The 13382-nt window shown below is 35.7% G+C and overlaps 1 protein-coding gene across 1 annotated transcript; it reads right to left on the reverse strand.

Annotated features, from left to right (window-relative positions):
* Positions 1 to 4079: 4079 nt before the first annotated feature.
* Positions 4080 to 12580, reverse strand: lhx9 (LIM homeobox 9). Its single transcript, XM_081384024.1, has 5 exons — positions 11629 to 12580; positions 10580 to 10782; positions 9729 to 10084; positions 6161 to 6363; positions 4080 to 5751 (listed from the first exon to the last, which is right to left on the reverse strand). Exons 1-5 carry the CDS (start codon positions 11800 to 11802, stop codon positions 5497 to 5499), a joined length of 1191 nt encoding a protein of 396 aa, XP_081240150.1. The 5' UTR covers positions 11803 to 12580; the 3' UTR covers positions 4080 to 5496.
* Between the last annotated feature and the right edge of the window lie 802 nt (positions 12581 to 13382).

Consider the following 13382-nt stretch of genomic DNA (forward strand, 5'->3'; position numbering starts at 1 on the left):
GGAGACTTAATGGAGTCATGTTTCACTTAAGCATCAATTTTGACTCCGATGTTTTGCCTAAAACTACTTAGAAGAAACACAAATACACAAATGAGACATACAGTAAGATTGACATACAGTATTGAATTGTATTGGGGTTTTTTTTGTTGTACTTGCAAATAATATATTAATGAAATTAAGGCTAATTAAATTAGTGTACTACTTAAAGAGAGTACACATTTTATACGTTTCTCAACACACTTAAGTACATTTTTAAAAAGTGCACTTTGTAATGTAATGTAAAATTGAAATTTTTAGTTAAAAGTCCTTTTTGAATAATTTTGTAATAACATTTTGTCATGATTTAAGGACTGACATACTAAAGCACTTAAATAATTGTAACTGTAGTGTGCTATTTAATATTACATTTTAAATGAATTTAAACTTAATCAATATAAAAATATGTCATTACAAATATGTTTAAATACATGACGTTTTTCAATAGAAATTAAATACAATTTGTGTTTACTATAAATGCTTGTCAGTACATTCAGCAGTGCACTTTAACCATAATTCAAAGACAATAAGTCATTTTAAAACGACACATTATATACGTAATATGTACTGACGTGGGTTTTAATTTAAACTAAATTAAACATGCAATAAAGTGTCCAAAAAACATTACAGTCAGTTCATAATTAAGTATATTAATTTAAAGTATGTAATTTCCATAACAAATTATCTTTTTAAAAGTGTAAGCTTACTTTTTCACAAGGGATAGCATCATATTACCGTAGCTTTAGCTTGCAGTCGTGGAAGAATTAGATACATATTTGAGTTAATATTGAGATTTCTGACTTTAAATAGCACACTTTGGTAAATCTGAGCACAGTCTGGAACATTATTATGTCTTTATTGATATTTGAGAAACATTTGTTTTCAACTTAATCTCATTGCCATCTAGGAGAGAGTATTGAAATGCTAAGAGGTCTTCATTTGTCTCTAGATTTCTATCATTTTTGTACATCTGTGGGCATAAGTGTCAAATGTGAAACACAAAATATTTTTCTTCCACAGAAGAAAGGAAGTTTTACAAGTTTGGAACAACACGAGAGTCATTAAATGAGGACATAATTTTCATTTTTGGATGAACTAACCCATTAATAGTGTGTTGTTGTTGTTGTTGTTGTTGTTTTTTTGTAGTGCAAGCCTAGTGTATATTAAAAAAGAAATGTAGCCTATATATATATTCTGACATAAAATCAGTGTATCATGTAAACAAATCACAAACCTTCCTGATTCATCATGCAGTTTGGCTCCTTGTGTGTGAGAGAAAGATTTCCATGTAATCGCTGTCTGCAGGGGAGGACAGCATCCATCTTCCTGTTTGCTTCTGGTTATGGTGACCGTCCACTCCTCCAAGTGTGTAAAAATAAACCCACCATCGCCTCCTTTTGAACTCTCAAGGTCCCTTGTTTTCCTAAGAATTCCCTACGGACACGGGTGTTAAGAGCCTCTTGTCTGTTGACTTTAGCCCAAAGGACAACGGACTACTGAATGTGACGTATAAACGTGAGGAATTCATATTTTTAATTACTTTGTTTACACTTAATCTTAGCCAAAAGGCAGATAAGTAATGAACTGATATTTTTTATTATTACAATGTATAGCTATACACGTATAAACCCTGTTTTGACACTTGAAATGACCTCCGTTGGTGTTACCTATTTTATCCAGGTAAGTTAGATCCAGTCACATTGAAGGTAGGCTACACTATTTTGTTAAAAATGTGTTCAAAAACTGTGTTTTGTCATCCTGATTCCCACTACGATAGGCCTAAAATAAGTGTTTATATATGTTTATATATATATGTTTATATTCGGATTAATTTAAACCGAGCAGGACGCCAATCGCTGCGGAGGAGCACAGTACCTGCGTGAATCGTCATTTAAATCAACAGAGAGAAGTAGCTCCGGCTATAATGTTCTTCCGCCAGACGCCTGCCGTTTTGTTTATTAACCGCTAGAGCGCCAAAAGTGACATATTGTAACTTTAAAGAGATAGTTCACCCAAAAATGAAAATTCTGTCAGCATTTACTCACCCTCATGTTGAACACAAAATAAGATATTTTGAAGAATATGGGTTATCAAACATTTAACGGTAGCCATTGCCTTCCATAGTAAAAAATACTATGGAAGTCAATGGCTACTGTCAACTGTCAGGTTACCAACATTCTTCAAAATATATGTTGTGTTCAACAGATGAAAGAAACTCATACAGGTTTTGAACAACATGAGGGTGAGTAAATGACAGATTTTTTTTTATTTTAGGCGAACTTAAGTGACTTATATGTTCCCAGATGAAGCACATTGTGTTGTCTGACTAAACACTTTTATGAAGGCAGCACAGAAATTGTCCACAGATTGAAAAGAATTACGTTTTGCGGTCATCCAGCATGTGCAGATCATTGATGCAGCCCTAAGCTTGACAAGTCTGGCATAGCAGGAATTCAACACTTTACTGTTTACTAGGCCCCCATGTGGCCCAATGCTTTCCCCACACACACTTAACAGAGTATAACACAAGCATTGTTTAATAAAGCTGGCTTTTTAGATATTGTTACAATAAGAAATATTCAGCATATTATTTTAAAACATTTACCACTACATCAAAATTACATAAAAAAAGAAGGAATATTTCCCTTTAGTATTTTATTGATTTATTTTTTACTAACACCACAAGAATGTGTTACTAAGAAAATCAGGACACCCAATATATATATATTTTTTTCTAAGATAACCAGTTTTTATTGTCAAATCAAACATGCTTTTACGAACTTTTACTGTTGTTTTGTATTAAGATTTTGGATTTACAAGAAGAAATGTCCTTTTAAGGTTATAGTATACAACAGACATCAAATGAAACATCAATATAAAATAATATCCACCTGAAATTGCTGTCAACAACATGAAGTGCATGCAAAAATCTGAATCTTTTTTCTTTTTTTTCCTTTTTTTTTTAAATAACTTGTTTTCATTTTAAATACAGCCATATGGTGTTCCCTTCCAGCTTCTCTTGGTCGGACATTTTGCTGCCAAGTTTTAGGAAGGCTGTGTGTTCATGATAAGTGACATTTGTTGCACAGGAATGTTTTACAGCAAGCAGAATTACAAGGTTGTGTGTGTGTGTGTGTGTGTGTGTGTGTGTGTGTGTGTGTGTGTGTGTGTGTGTGTGTGTGTGTGTGTGTGTGTGTGTGTGTGTGTGTGTGTGTGTGTGTAGACATGCATGCGTGCGTAGATCCCGTCTCCTGCAGTCGCCTCTTGGAGCAAGGTTGCTCTGTTATGTATCTACAGTACTGTACAACTTATCTTTCTTTGCCTTCCTGCCTCATTTCAGTCATAAGAAAAATATCCCATTTGTTGTGGATTCTCTTACGAAGATGTTTTTAAACATTCAGGACCAAAAAAAAAAAGAAAAAAAGAAAAAAAGAAATTTGGAGTACATTTTTGGTAGATTTGGTACATTTTTTTGTTGTTGTTTAAATCACTCTAAAATCTGATCCTAATATTGTCTTTGTCTTCAATGGTGAAGAATTCCGATCAAAGCTTCTTTTAATACTTTAGGGAATTTTCAAACGTCGTGAAGTTTGGCTGTAATGCCCCAAGATTTGTTCTCCCTGAAAAAAAATCATAAAGTAACATTATATTAAACTACAGAGCAACCTTGCTTTGAGAGGTTTATGTACTAGTTTTTCAAAAAAAGGCTTTCTAGCATTCCTGTGCTTTGTATTTCTGTATAAAGTAGCCATGTTCATGCATTAAAAAGCATTTTTTATTGACTACAGGGGCTTTGGTTCAAATCCATGGGGCATTACTTTAACAACAGAAACAGAATAAAGTCAGAAATCCATGTCAGAATGAAAGCAAGACAAGGTTCGATCTGTCATGTCGTGTTGTGTGTGTGTGTGTGTGCGTGTGTTTTTTGTTGTTGTTGTTTTTTTGTTTTTTTTTTGGGGGGGGGGGGGGGGGGGGTGTGAGCAGAGGTTTAAATCTGAAAGCAACACAAAAATGGTTTGTGTAATGAAAAATAAAACGCTTGTAAAGCAAAGTAGTTTTATTCACACAAATTTAATAAGATATAACAACTGTTTGGTCCATAAATATTTAAGGGGAAATAGTTTCTATACACCATCTTTTTTCAAGAAACAAGGAAACATGGACAATCTTGATAGAACACGTACTGTACTATTAACACGAAGATCAATATATATGATTCTCGGATTTACCAACTAGTTCTGAAAGAGTGCACAACTGCCTTCTATGACATCGCCGCCCCCTTGTAACAGAATACACCATTAAAAAGATCTTCAGAAAAATCAGATGAAAAACAGAACAGTACAAAACTAGTGAGGCGTTCCAAGGATGGAAATCATTTAACAAACAAACATGTATCTCCTGAATTTTCACAAACTCTCTTCCAAGTCGCATAAGGCACATAGTAGAACTGAGTTAAGCATCTACTTCATGAAGCAGATCTAGTGTACCACTTTGTTCTACAACAGAACAAATTTGTCATCACACAAGGAAATGTTCCACCCTAGCGAGGAGCCCCGACCGATCTCCGACTTGAGCCGTAAATGTTGTTGTTTTTTTGGTCTGTTCGGTGGCAGAACATTAAAAAAGAAGGGGGGGAACCAGAACAAAACAGGGTGATGCGTGTCTTTCCCAATTAACTTCCTGCTTCGCATTCACAAATCACTCATAACGCCTCCTACTGGGCACCATATTGTCACTGAGCGTTGGATATGTTCATTCAAAACAGTTGTTCCACTAGTTGAGGCCCGGCAAACGATCCAGGCCACCTTGTGATCTGATTCGCACACATTGTGGCAAATTAGGTGGTAACGTTTTAAACAATTACCGCCGTTATTTGGCATTACAGTCCGGCGTCAGTGACAAAACAGACCTAAATTGAGGTTGCAGCATCCACTTGGCGTTTGAGCTCATGGGAAACATTCCCAGTGAATACACTCAAATAACGTTGGATATAAAACTGGAAACGTAGTGTATGCGGACATACTTTTTTTTTTTCTGTGGCGGGCATTTAATGTCTGAAATTATAAAGAAAAGTTGCTGCCTTCAATTTTTTAAGTACAATTAACTTGGATGTTTAAGTCATTTCAACTTAAATTACATTAAACTGCCATTTTAAAAGAAAAACGAGTTGAATCTTGTATAACTTATAAAAAAGTTGAAAATCGCTTAACTTGTTTTGATGAGTAAAAACATACGTTGCCGTAACTTATCGATCTATAATGATCACAAAAACAAATCAATGACAAGTACTACAAACTCAGCTGCCACGCGGTTGCAAATGCTACACATTTTTAGTAGGTCTCGTCTTACATTTCCAAAGGTCTTTCTGTGGTCGCCAAAGGGTTTTTGTTTTTTGTTGTGGAAAATAAAAATAGAATCTGAAAATAAAGTGGGATAAAGACAAAAAAAAGCAAATCCGTGTTAGAAAAGGTTTGTCAAGGTAGTTTGTGGGGGGCTCCCAGATTCGTGGCTGTCCAAACTAGAGGTCACTGATGTTACTACGGTGATAGAGGGATTGGTCAGGTCAGTTAGTGTGGTGGCCGTGCTGGGTGGGGTCATAGCACCGCTGTCGGAAGAGGGCGGCGGAAGTGACGTGCCGTCAGCCTTATCAACACCCCCATTCTCCTGCCGCAAAACGTTCCTTCTGAATTTGGCCCGTGCGTTTTGGAACCAAACCTGCAAACCAATCCCAGTGTCTTTACTCTTTTTGTGTTTTGCTGGGAATTATTGTCATATTTGTGCCTACTTATAAGTCATATCAATTCACATCACAAAGTTAATCACTACTAAACAATGCCAAAGTGATTTGAAAGGCTGTACAAAGTAACAGGCCTCAACTTTTGAAAGGGATTCTACTGGAAAACATGGACCATCAATTTGGATTTAGTTTTTCTTTTATGGTGCACAAGTATTGCCCCTTGAATTAAGCCTCTATTTAGTATATTGCCTTGCAAAATGTCTAACAACATGACATAACAACAGAAAAATGACTGATGGATTAAAACGGAAAGCAAACAACTCAAGAAGGGGATGAGAAGGTGTTGGTGTGGATGTGAAATGGACTCTACTGTGTGGCGACGCTTACCTGAAGAACTCTCTTGGTCAGTCCTGTCTTTTGGGCAAGCTGTTTTAAGTCCTTGGCATCGGGGTTGTGGTTTATGGCAAAGTAGGACTTCATGGTGCGAAGCTGATGGTGTTTGAACGATGTACGCATGCGCTTGGTCTTCTGGGAAGGAGGGTAGGATTGCTGATCCCGATCCAAATGGTCCGCTTCGTTTTCGTTACAACCTGAGTAAGGCGAAAATAAAGCAATGAGATTCGACATAGAATCACTCGACAACGTTTGTCAGAGAAATATTCGATTTCAAACTCTACATTGAGGATTCAAATACAGTATCGAAAACTATACCTCTGTAAATGACTTAATGAATCATAAACATGCCATCAACTTATTAAACTCTTAAAAACAAAGGTTCCGAAAGTGGGTTTTCTCAGTGATGCCAAAGAAGAACCATTTTAGTTCACAAAGGAACCAGTGAACAGTGTGAAAAGCATTTTAAAAATCTATAAATAACCTTTTGTAGGTTCCATGGATGTTAAAGGGTTCTTCATGGAACCATCGATGCTTTTAAGAGTGAAAAAGTCATGAGAATCACATGACACCTGACGAAATTAATTTAAATATAACTAAATTCAAAACAACTGATTGCCAACCTTTTGCAATTTATTACAATATTCATATGAAAATTTGGGGATGAATAGCGTCACCTTCGTTTTAACTTAAATTACTTGATAATTTATGGATGTATAGCTATTAATACCCGTTAACTACGTGCCGTGGATAGCGAAAATGATTTATAAACCAAAAGTCTCAGTTGTAGCCTTCATGTTAAATCGCTGCACCGTTTGGTAATTAATTCGATCGATGCTCATTTCACCCCATCGTTTACGTTTGTGTTTACATTAGTAAGTATATATTTAAAAAATGCAACTATTAGAATTAACAATGATTTATAGCTATGAGGAGAACAAAATGTTCTCACAAGTGTTGCCTTCACGATCCAGGCTCATTTTTTGCCACCAGAGGTCTCTAGCTACAAATATCTATGCAACAAGTCGACTGGTGCATTGGGTTTTTAACGAATATGAAAATATACAATACTATGCAAAATGATTTATCATTTTGAAATGCAAAACAATTTAAAACTAATAATAATTATAATAAAAGAAAATAATTCTTAGCTTATATTTTAAACAGGCAAGCTGAAAGAACAAAAGATTGAAGAAAATGTGAAAAAATAAATATTAGCATTGTACCAAAAATTACATAAATAGAAACAAACAAAATGCTTAAATAAAAAATTACAAAAAAACGAAAACGACAATAAAAGGCCTCAGTAAATAAAACTGTCACCAGTCATCAATAATATCGCGGAAGTCGTATTAACTTGAGAATTATTACAACTGACAACCATTTAATTTTGTAAGACAAACTGCAACTATGATAAAATATTGCAAACTTCACAGCACGTTAGAGTCATAATAACGAAGGAGTTTAATGTGCGCTCGCGCTTGTGTCCTGAGAACAGCCATGACCTTCAAGTGGCTGAATCGGAGCTGGTTGAAAGCCAGAGATTCCGACGTCACATTCAATTAACGGAGAACAATTAACAGCCAGATTACCCTTATTTCTCTCCATTCATGAAGAACGGCAGAAACTTGGCACACAAAGCCACATTTTTTCCAAGCAGACAGTAATTGTAACAGCCAAAACAAAACAGGCACAGCGGGGGTGCATTATGACGTATGGCTGAATTCTAAAAAGTAGAAAAATTAGAAAAACCGAAGAAATAGTGACTGGTAATACGAGGGAAGATAAAGGCCTGTGGGCGATGGATCTACATTGCTATGATCCCTGCGCGTGCACGGGGCTGGGTCACGGGGTTCACTCCTTTGAGAATATCAAATTAGATGTTTGATGACGCACTAATGAGCGAGGCCTATAATTAATCAGATCCAATAATCAAGACACAAGCGCGATATAGCCAACATTTTACTGTTGTCGCATAAATAAAAAACAAAGAAAAAAATATAGGCCTAAAACAGGGGAAAATACAGTGATATCCCATTATTTTTGTAAGCTATATTCTGTAATATTCTAGGCATAGGATTATGTATGCTACAGTATTAATGGAGGGTGGACTATGCAGTTGTAAGATTTTTTTTTATTTTTTTTTGTGAATTCGCGATAGAGCGCTTTTTTTTGTGATGCTACAAATATTTTTTATTTAAAACATTTTTAATGTAATTTCTGTTATAATGATAGACATTTGAACATAATGAAAACACTGATTTTCACTTGAACCGAAAGTGGGACACTTAGCCTATTGTTTGCAGCCATTAAGAACTAAAAGCTAAACCAAAAAAAAAGGAAAAAAAAAAATAATTCTTATGATGAAGATGGTTATTATTGGAACATCGTGGCTGGTTTGTTACTGGTCCAAAGTGATCTACAAGCATACCATGGCCCTACCACCTGATAATCCATCTGATCCATATCTAGACCAGCTTGGGCCAACTAATGATCATAAGTGACCACCATGGTCCAGCCTGAAACCGTCACACAACCAACAACTAATATATAATGTCTATGCTATTAGTATATTTATACAGGCTATATTCCTTGTATGATACAGGCTATATTCCTTGTATGGTTTATGTCATGTTAGCTCATACACTGTGAAAAAAAAAAAAAGTGGCCTTAAATTTTTAAGTACTATCAACTTGGATGTTTAAGTAATTTAAACTAAAATTACATTAAACTGACTTTTAAAAAGGAGTTGACTTTTGTATAAGTTATATATATATATATATATATTAATTGTTTAACTTATTTTGATGAGTTAAAGCAATGTAAAAAACATATGTTGTCATTACTTATCTATCATTATTTTTTTTTTTACAGTGTAACAGTATGGTGATCAATGATCACAATCCCGCAGAACAAGTTTTAAGTATCCCACTTTCCCTGAAAGAACCTGTCCCACTTTATCTACACATAGTGCACTTCAAACAGACCCTTACAAATAGGCCTACTGTAATGCAATTTTGCATATAGTGCAATATATAAAATTTAATTTGCTGAATTGAATATAAAATTTGCTGCCTTACATTTTTAAGTAGCCTACAATCAACTTGGATGTTTAAGTCAGTTCAACTTAAATTACATTAAACTGACATAAAACATGTCTTGTGTAACTTATCAAAATAAGTTAAGCAATTTTCAACTTTTTTTATGAGTTAAAGCAATGTAAAAACACATGTTGTCATAACTTATTGATATTTTTTTTTACAGTGCACTAAAACAGGCTATGAGAAATGCATTTAGCGTATAGAGGAGCCTTGCGATAATTATTATAGACGTTTGCATTTGATTGTCTGCTGATTTTTAAACGGCAACTGAATTAAATGCATTTGTCCGCTTCCCCCCTAATATTAAAATAAAATAAAATCAATGTTTATCTAAAGCACAATTATTCACATCTTATGTAGGCTATAGGCGATTACACGAACAATGAAGGATATAAAGTGCAACCAAAATGTTATGCAATGTTATCCGTCCATTGAGTAAGTCCATTTAATGCACATCTCACCTGAGTTGTAAGAGCCGATATCTATCCCCATCGCTGGACTCTTCCTCTTCCTCGGCCTTCCTTTCTGCACCGTGCCGGTGCCATTGAAGTAAGGTAGCGCGAGCCCTCCGCCTTTGGCCGCTAATTCAGCGTAGTTTAATTGAGGGTGATACTCTCCCTGAACAAGGGTCTCAAAGTGAACCCGGCAGTAAACCAAGTTGTCTTTCATGCCGAAATGGTCACCCGTGGTCAGTGTTTTGTTGCATGTGGTGCAGGTGAAGCAGCTCAGATGGTACACGGAGTCCCTGGCGCGCATCACCATTTCCGAGGCGGAGATGCCGAGGTGGCAGCGGGCACATCTCTGCACGGAGAACCTTCTGGAACAGCACGAGTCATTTATAATCACAAATAATCACTCAAATCGGTGATAAAGTTCATTAGGTCATTAACGAACAGCACACAACGCATAGCAGATACAAAAAAGCGCATGCACGTGCAATTTTTTTGACTCATAAAATCATTTTAAAATGTTTCGAATTATTTGAATACACTAGGTCATCGTAGTGATGCTATTTAAGGAACAAATTAGCCTATTTTGGATTTCCTTTAAATTCAATAGGCTACAAGATTTAAGTGGCAGTAAAAATAGCCTAAACGAATATAATTTGAGTTGAGGAAAAAAACCCATCGTGCATTCAGCATGAATTAATTCTCCTTATTAGATTAATTTAAGCGTGTCAAAAAATCACTATATGGGTCAATGGCTTACACTGGCTCTGATGACACCAGTTCTTTATGCGTTTAAAAAAGTTACTAACCAGGGCCTACTAAACAGGCCAAATGCACGGTTTAAGCCTCAAAGTTAAACTTACCTGTAGTAATCCTCTTTGCAGTAAATGCTGCCATCCTTCGCGAAACACGTCAGCTCGGATTCAAGGGCCAGTTTACATTCACAACACTTGAGACACCTTAAATGCCACTGTTTATCAACGGCGAGTAAGTAGTATCTGTCGGAGATTTTCCCACCGCAGCCGGCGCACAGCGCGGGCTTCTCTGGGCTCATGGAGGGCATAGTCTTCAGAAAACACAACATAAAGAGATGGAGTGAGTGAGTGAGTGAGTGAAAGTGTATGCGTTCATTAAAATATAGGCCTACCACACTAATTGAGTTTGCCACAATAGATTTAGAACTAAAACTAAATAAAAATAAAGCCTGACTGATAAAACAAATTAGCCTATGCAGATATATTTTTAAAATGTAATTGTTAACATAGTGCGAGATGGATATGCCGATTTATTAAGGCAAAATTAGATATAATGCATAGTTCTATAACGCAGGCCTATGTTTTGTTTTTACTACGATGTTTATAACAGTGTAGCATTTTCTAAAAATAAATCCAATTTGCAAAAGTATGCATAGGCTTAATGATCATACTAATAACTACAATTAATATTAGCTTTATTGCATGTTTAGCACATTGGCATATGCATATGTGCAATGTATTTTTATTTATTTCGTGGTCTTATAAGAAGTTATTCTGTTGTGTTGTGACAACTGCTAAAATTAAGCCTATGTAATATTTGTAAGAATATAGTTAAAAATGTAAAATATGTACATTTGTATCAATAAAGATCCCTCCTTTTTTATTTGAATTAAGTAGGCTACGTTTTACTTACAAATTAGCCTCGCCATTTTTTTTATATATAGTTTAGGCTACTTTAAAAATCTTCCAGAACATGACTTTTTGTTTTCCATGTTTCTTGAGGCCTGCTAATCTTGCAAAACGAGGATCGTACATTAAACTCATTTTCGGTGTGTTTTTAAGTGGGTTACAAACTGTGAAGTCTGCGTCTATAAAGAGTTTAGGCGTGCTGAGATTTGCTCAAACGGAAAACACACGCTGATAATGCACAATCTTACCGTTTCTCGTCCGTTCATCTGGACTGTTTTAGCCAGACGAGACTCGGTTTTAGATCTCCTCTCCATCTCCTCCATGATCCCTTGAATATGATCCCCAGAGATGCCGTGGAAAAGCATGGCTGCTGGACGCAATGTGCAACTGCTTTCTTTCGCCTTGCACCCCACAACTTCCATATACAGCTTTCCGGATCCTTAAAACATCCGAGTGGATCTACACCAACAAATTCACACAAATGCAATCAATATTTAAAAATATAGCCGGTGGAATTTGATGGATGGCGCTGGAACAGTCAGGAGAACAAGTCCACTTCTCCAATGTCTCGTGCAGGAGGAAAAAAAAAGTATAGTCCGGACGATATAAGGCAAAGCTGAAGTCTGAAGGATGTTTTAAACCTGTTTTTTCAGATAGTCCCAATCTCCTACTGGGGATCCGAATGCTTGAAAGTCAGGTTTGGGACTGTGTGTGTTAGAGATCCTGTGTCCTATTTGTGAAGAGAGCAAACGCCTGCCCAGCTCGGGTAATTGGGTAGGAGGAGTCCTCCCTCTCTCCAATGCCACTGATTTCTATTCACCAACAAAGACCTGTCACTCTCTCTTCAAACCGATGGTGATGGGCAACACGAGCTTGGAAAGCACTTGGTACAGAATTTTTACTTCTTTTTAGCTGCAGTTTGCCACTTTTTTTTTCTTCTTCTAGTTTTAAGCTTATGCTTCTATTAATGCTAGTTCAAAAGTGTAACTGAATTAAGTGTTGAATCACATCTTGTTATTCATCTAAGCTGTCTTAAGTTTTGTGTCTTGTTGGAAAATTGCGATTGGGAAATTATCTTATAGAGTTGGTTGTTTAGTTTCTTATCGCAAATGATGCAACTGAAAGCCTGTATGTGTCATTTATAATTAAATTTAAATTCCTAAAAATAGCACAGTTGTATTTTCTTGTTTATATATTTGCATGCATATATTTGAAGCAAGTGTATTATGAAACACCCATATATATATATATATATATATATATATATATATATATATATATATATACTTGCTTTCTTTAAATTGATTTGAAATTTGCACTCTGCACCTTGTATCTCAACTGCATAAATTCAGCTATAATGTATTTTATGCTTAAGTAAGAAAATGTAAAACAAATGTTTGAGGGTAAAGTGTGTGACATCTGTAAAATGAAAGTGGTCTAAAGTGGTGGCATAATTTAAAAGTTGTCAGACTGCTTTATCAAGGTGTGTGTGTGTGTGTGTGTGTGTGTGTGTGTGTGTGTGTGTGTGTGTGTGTGTGTGTGTGTGTGTGTGTGTGTGTGTGTGTGTGTGTGTGTGTTGGTTGGTCTCTTTCTCTTCTTGCGGGAGAAAGAAAGAGAAAGGAGAGCGAGGGAAGGGGGAGCGATGCTGTTGGGAGGAGGAATAAGCAGTTGTTTACATTCTTTGATTTTCAGATGTCAAACGTCAAATGAATCTCATTGCCACAGTTTATTTTCTGTACGAATACATACGAGAAATGGTCTAGAATTATATTTGAGAATGATAATAGCTACCTCACTGATAGCAAACTGAATCCAATTAGTCGTGATAGTAATGATATCAAAGGCAGAATGGATTATCTAGGCGATATTTTGCATCTCTTTATGTAGCGTTTAAACTGCAACACTCGTTTCGCAAATTTATTTAATTAAGTACTGCACGAGCATAGCCTTAAAATTCTTAAATTTACACACGCCATTTATTCGATTTATATATTTTAAATAA

Source organism: Scardinius erythrophthalmus (genome assembly GCF_964197995.2).
Source record: "Scardinius erythrophthalmus genome assembly, chromosome: 14".
Classification (NCBI taxonomy): domain Eukaryota; kingdom Metazoa; phylum Chordata; class Actinopteri; order Cypriniformes; family Leuciscidae; genus Scardinius; species Scardinius erythrophthalmus.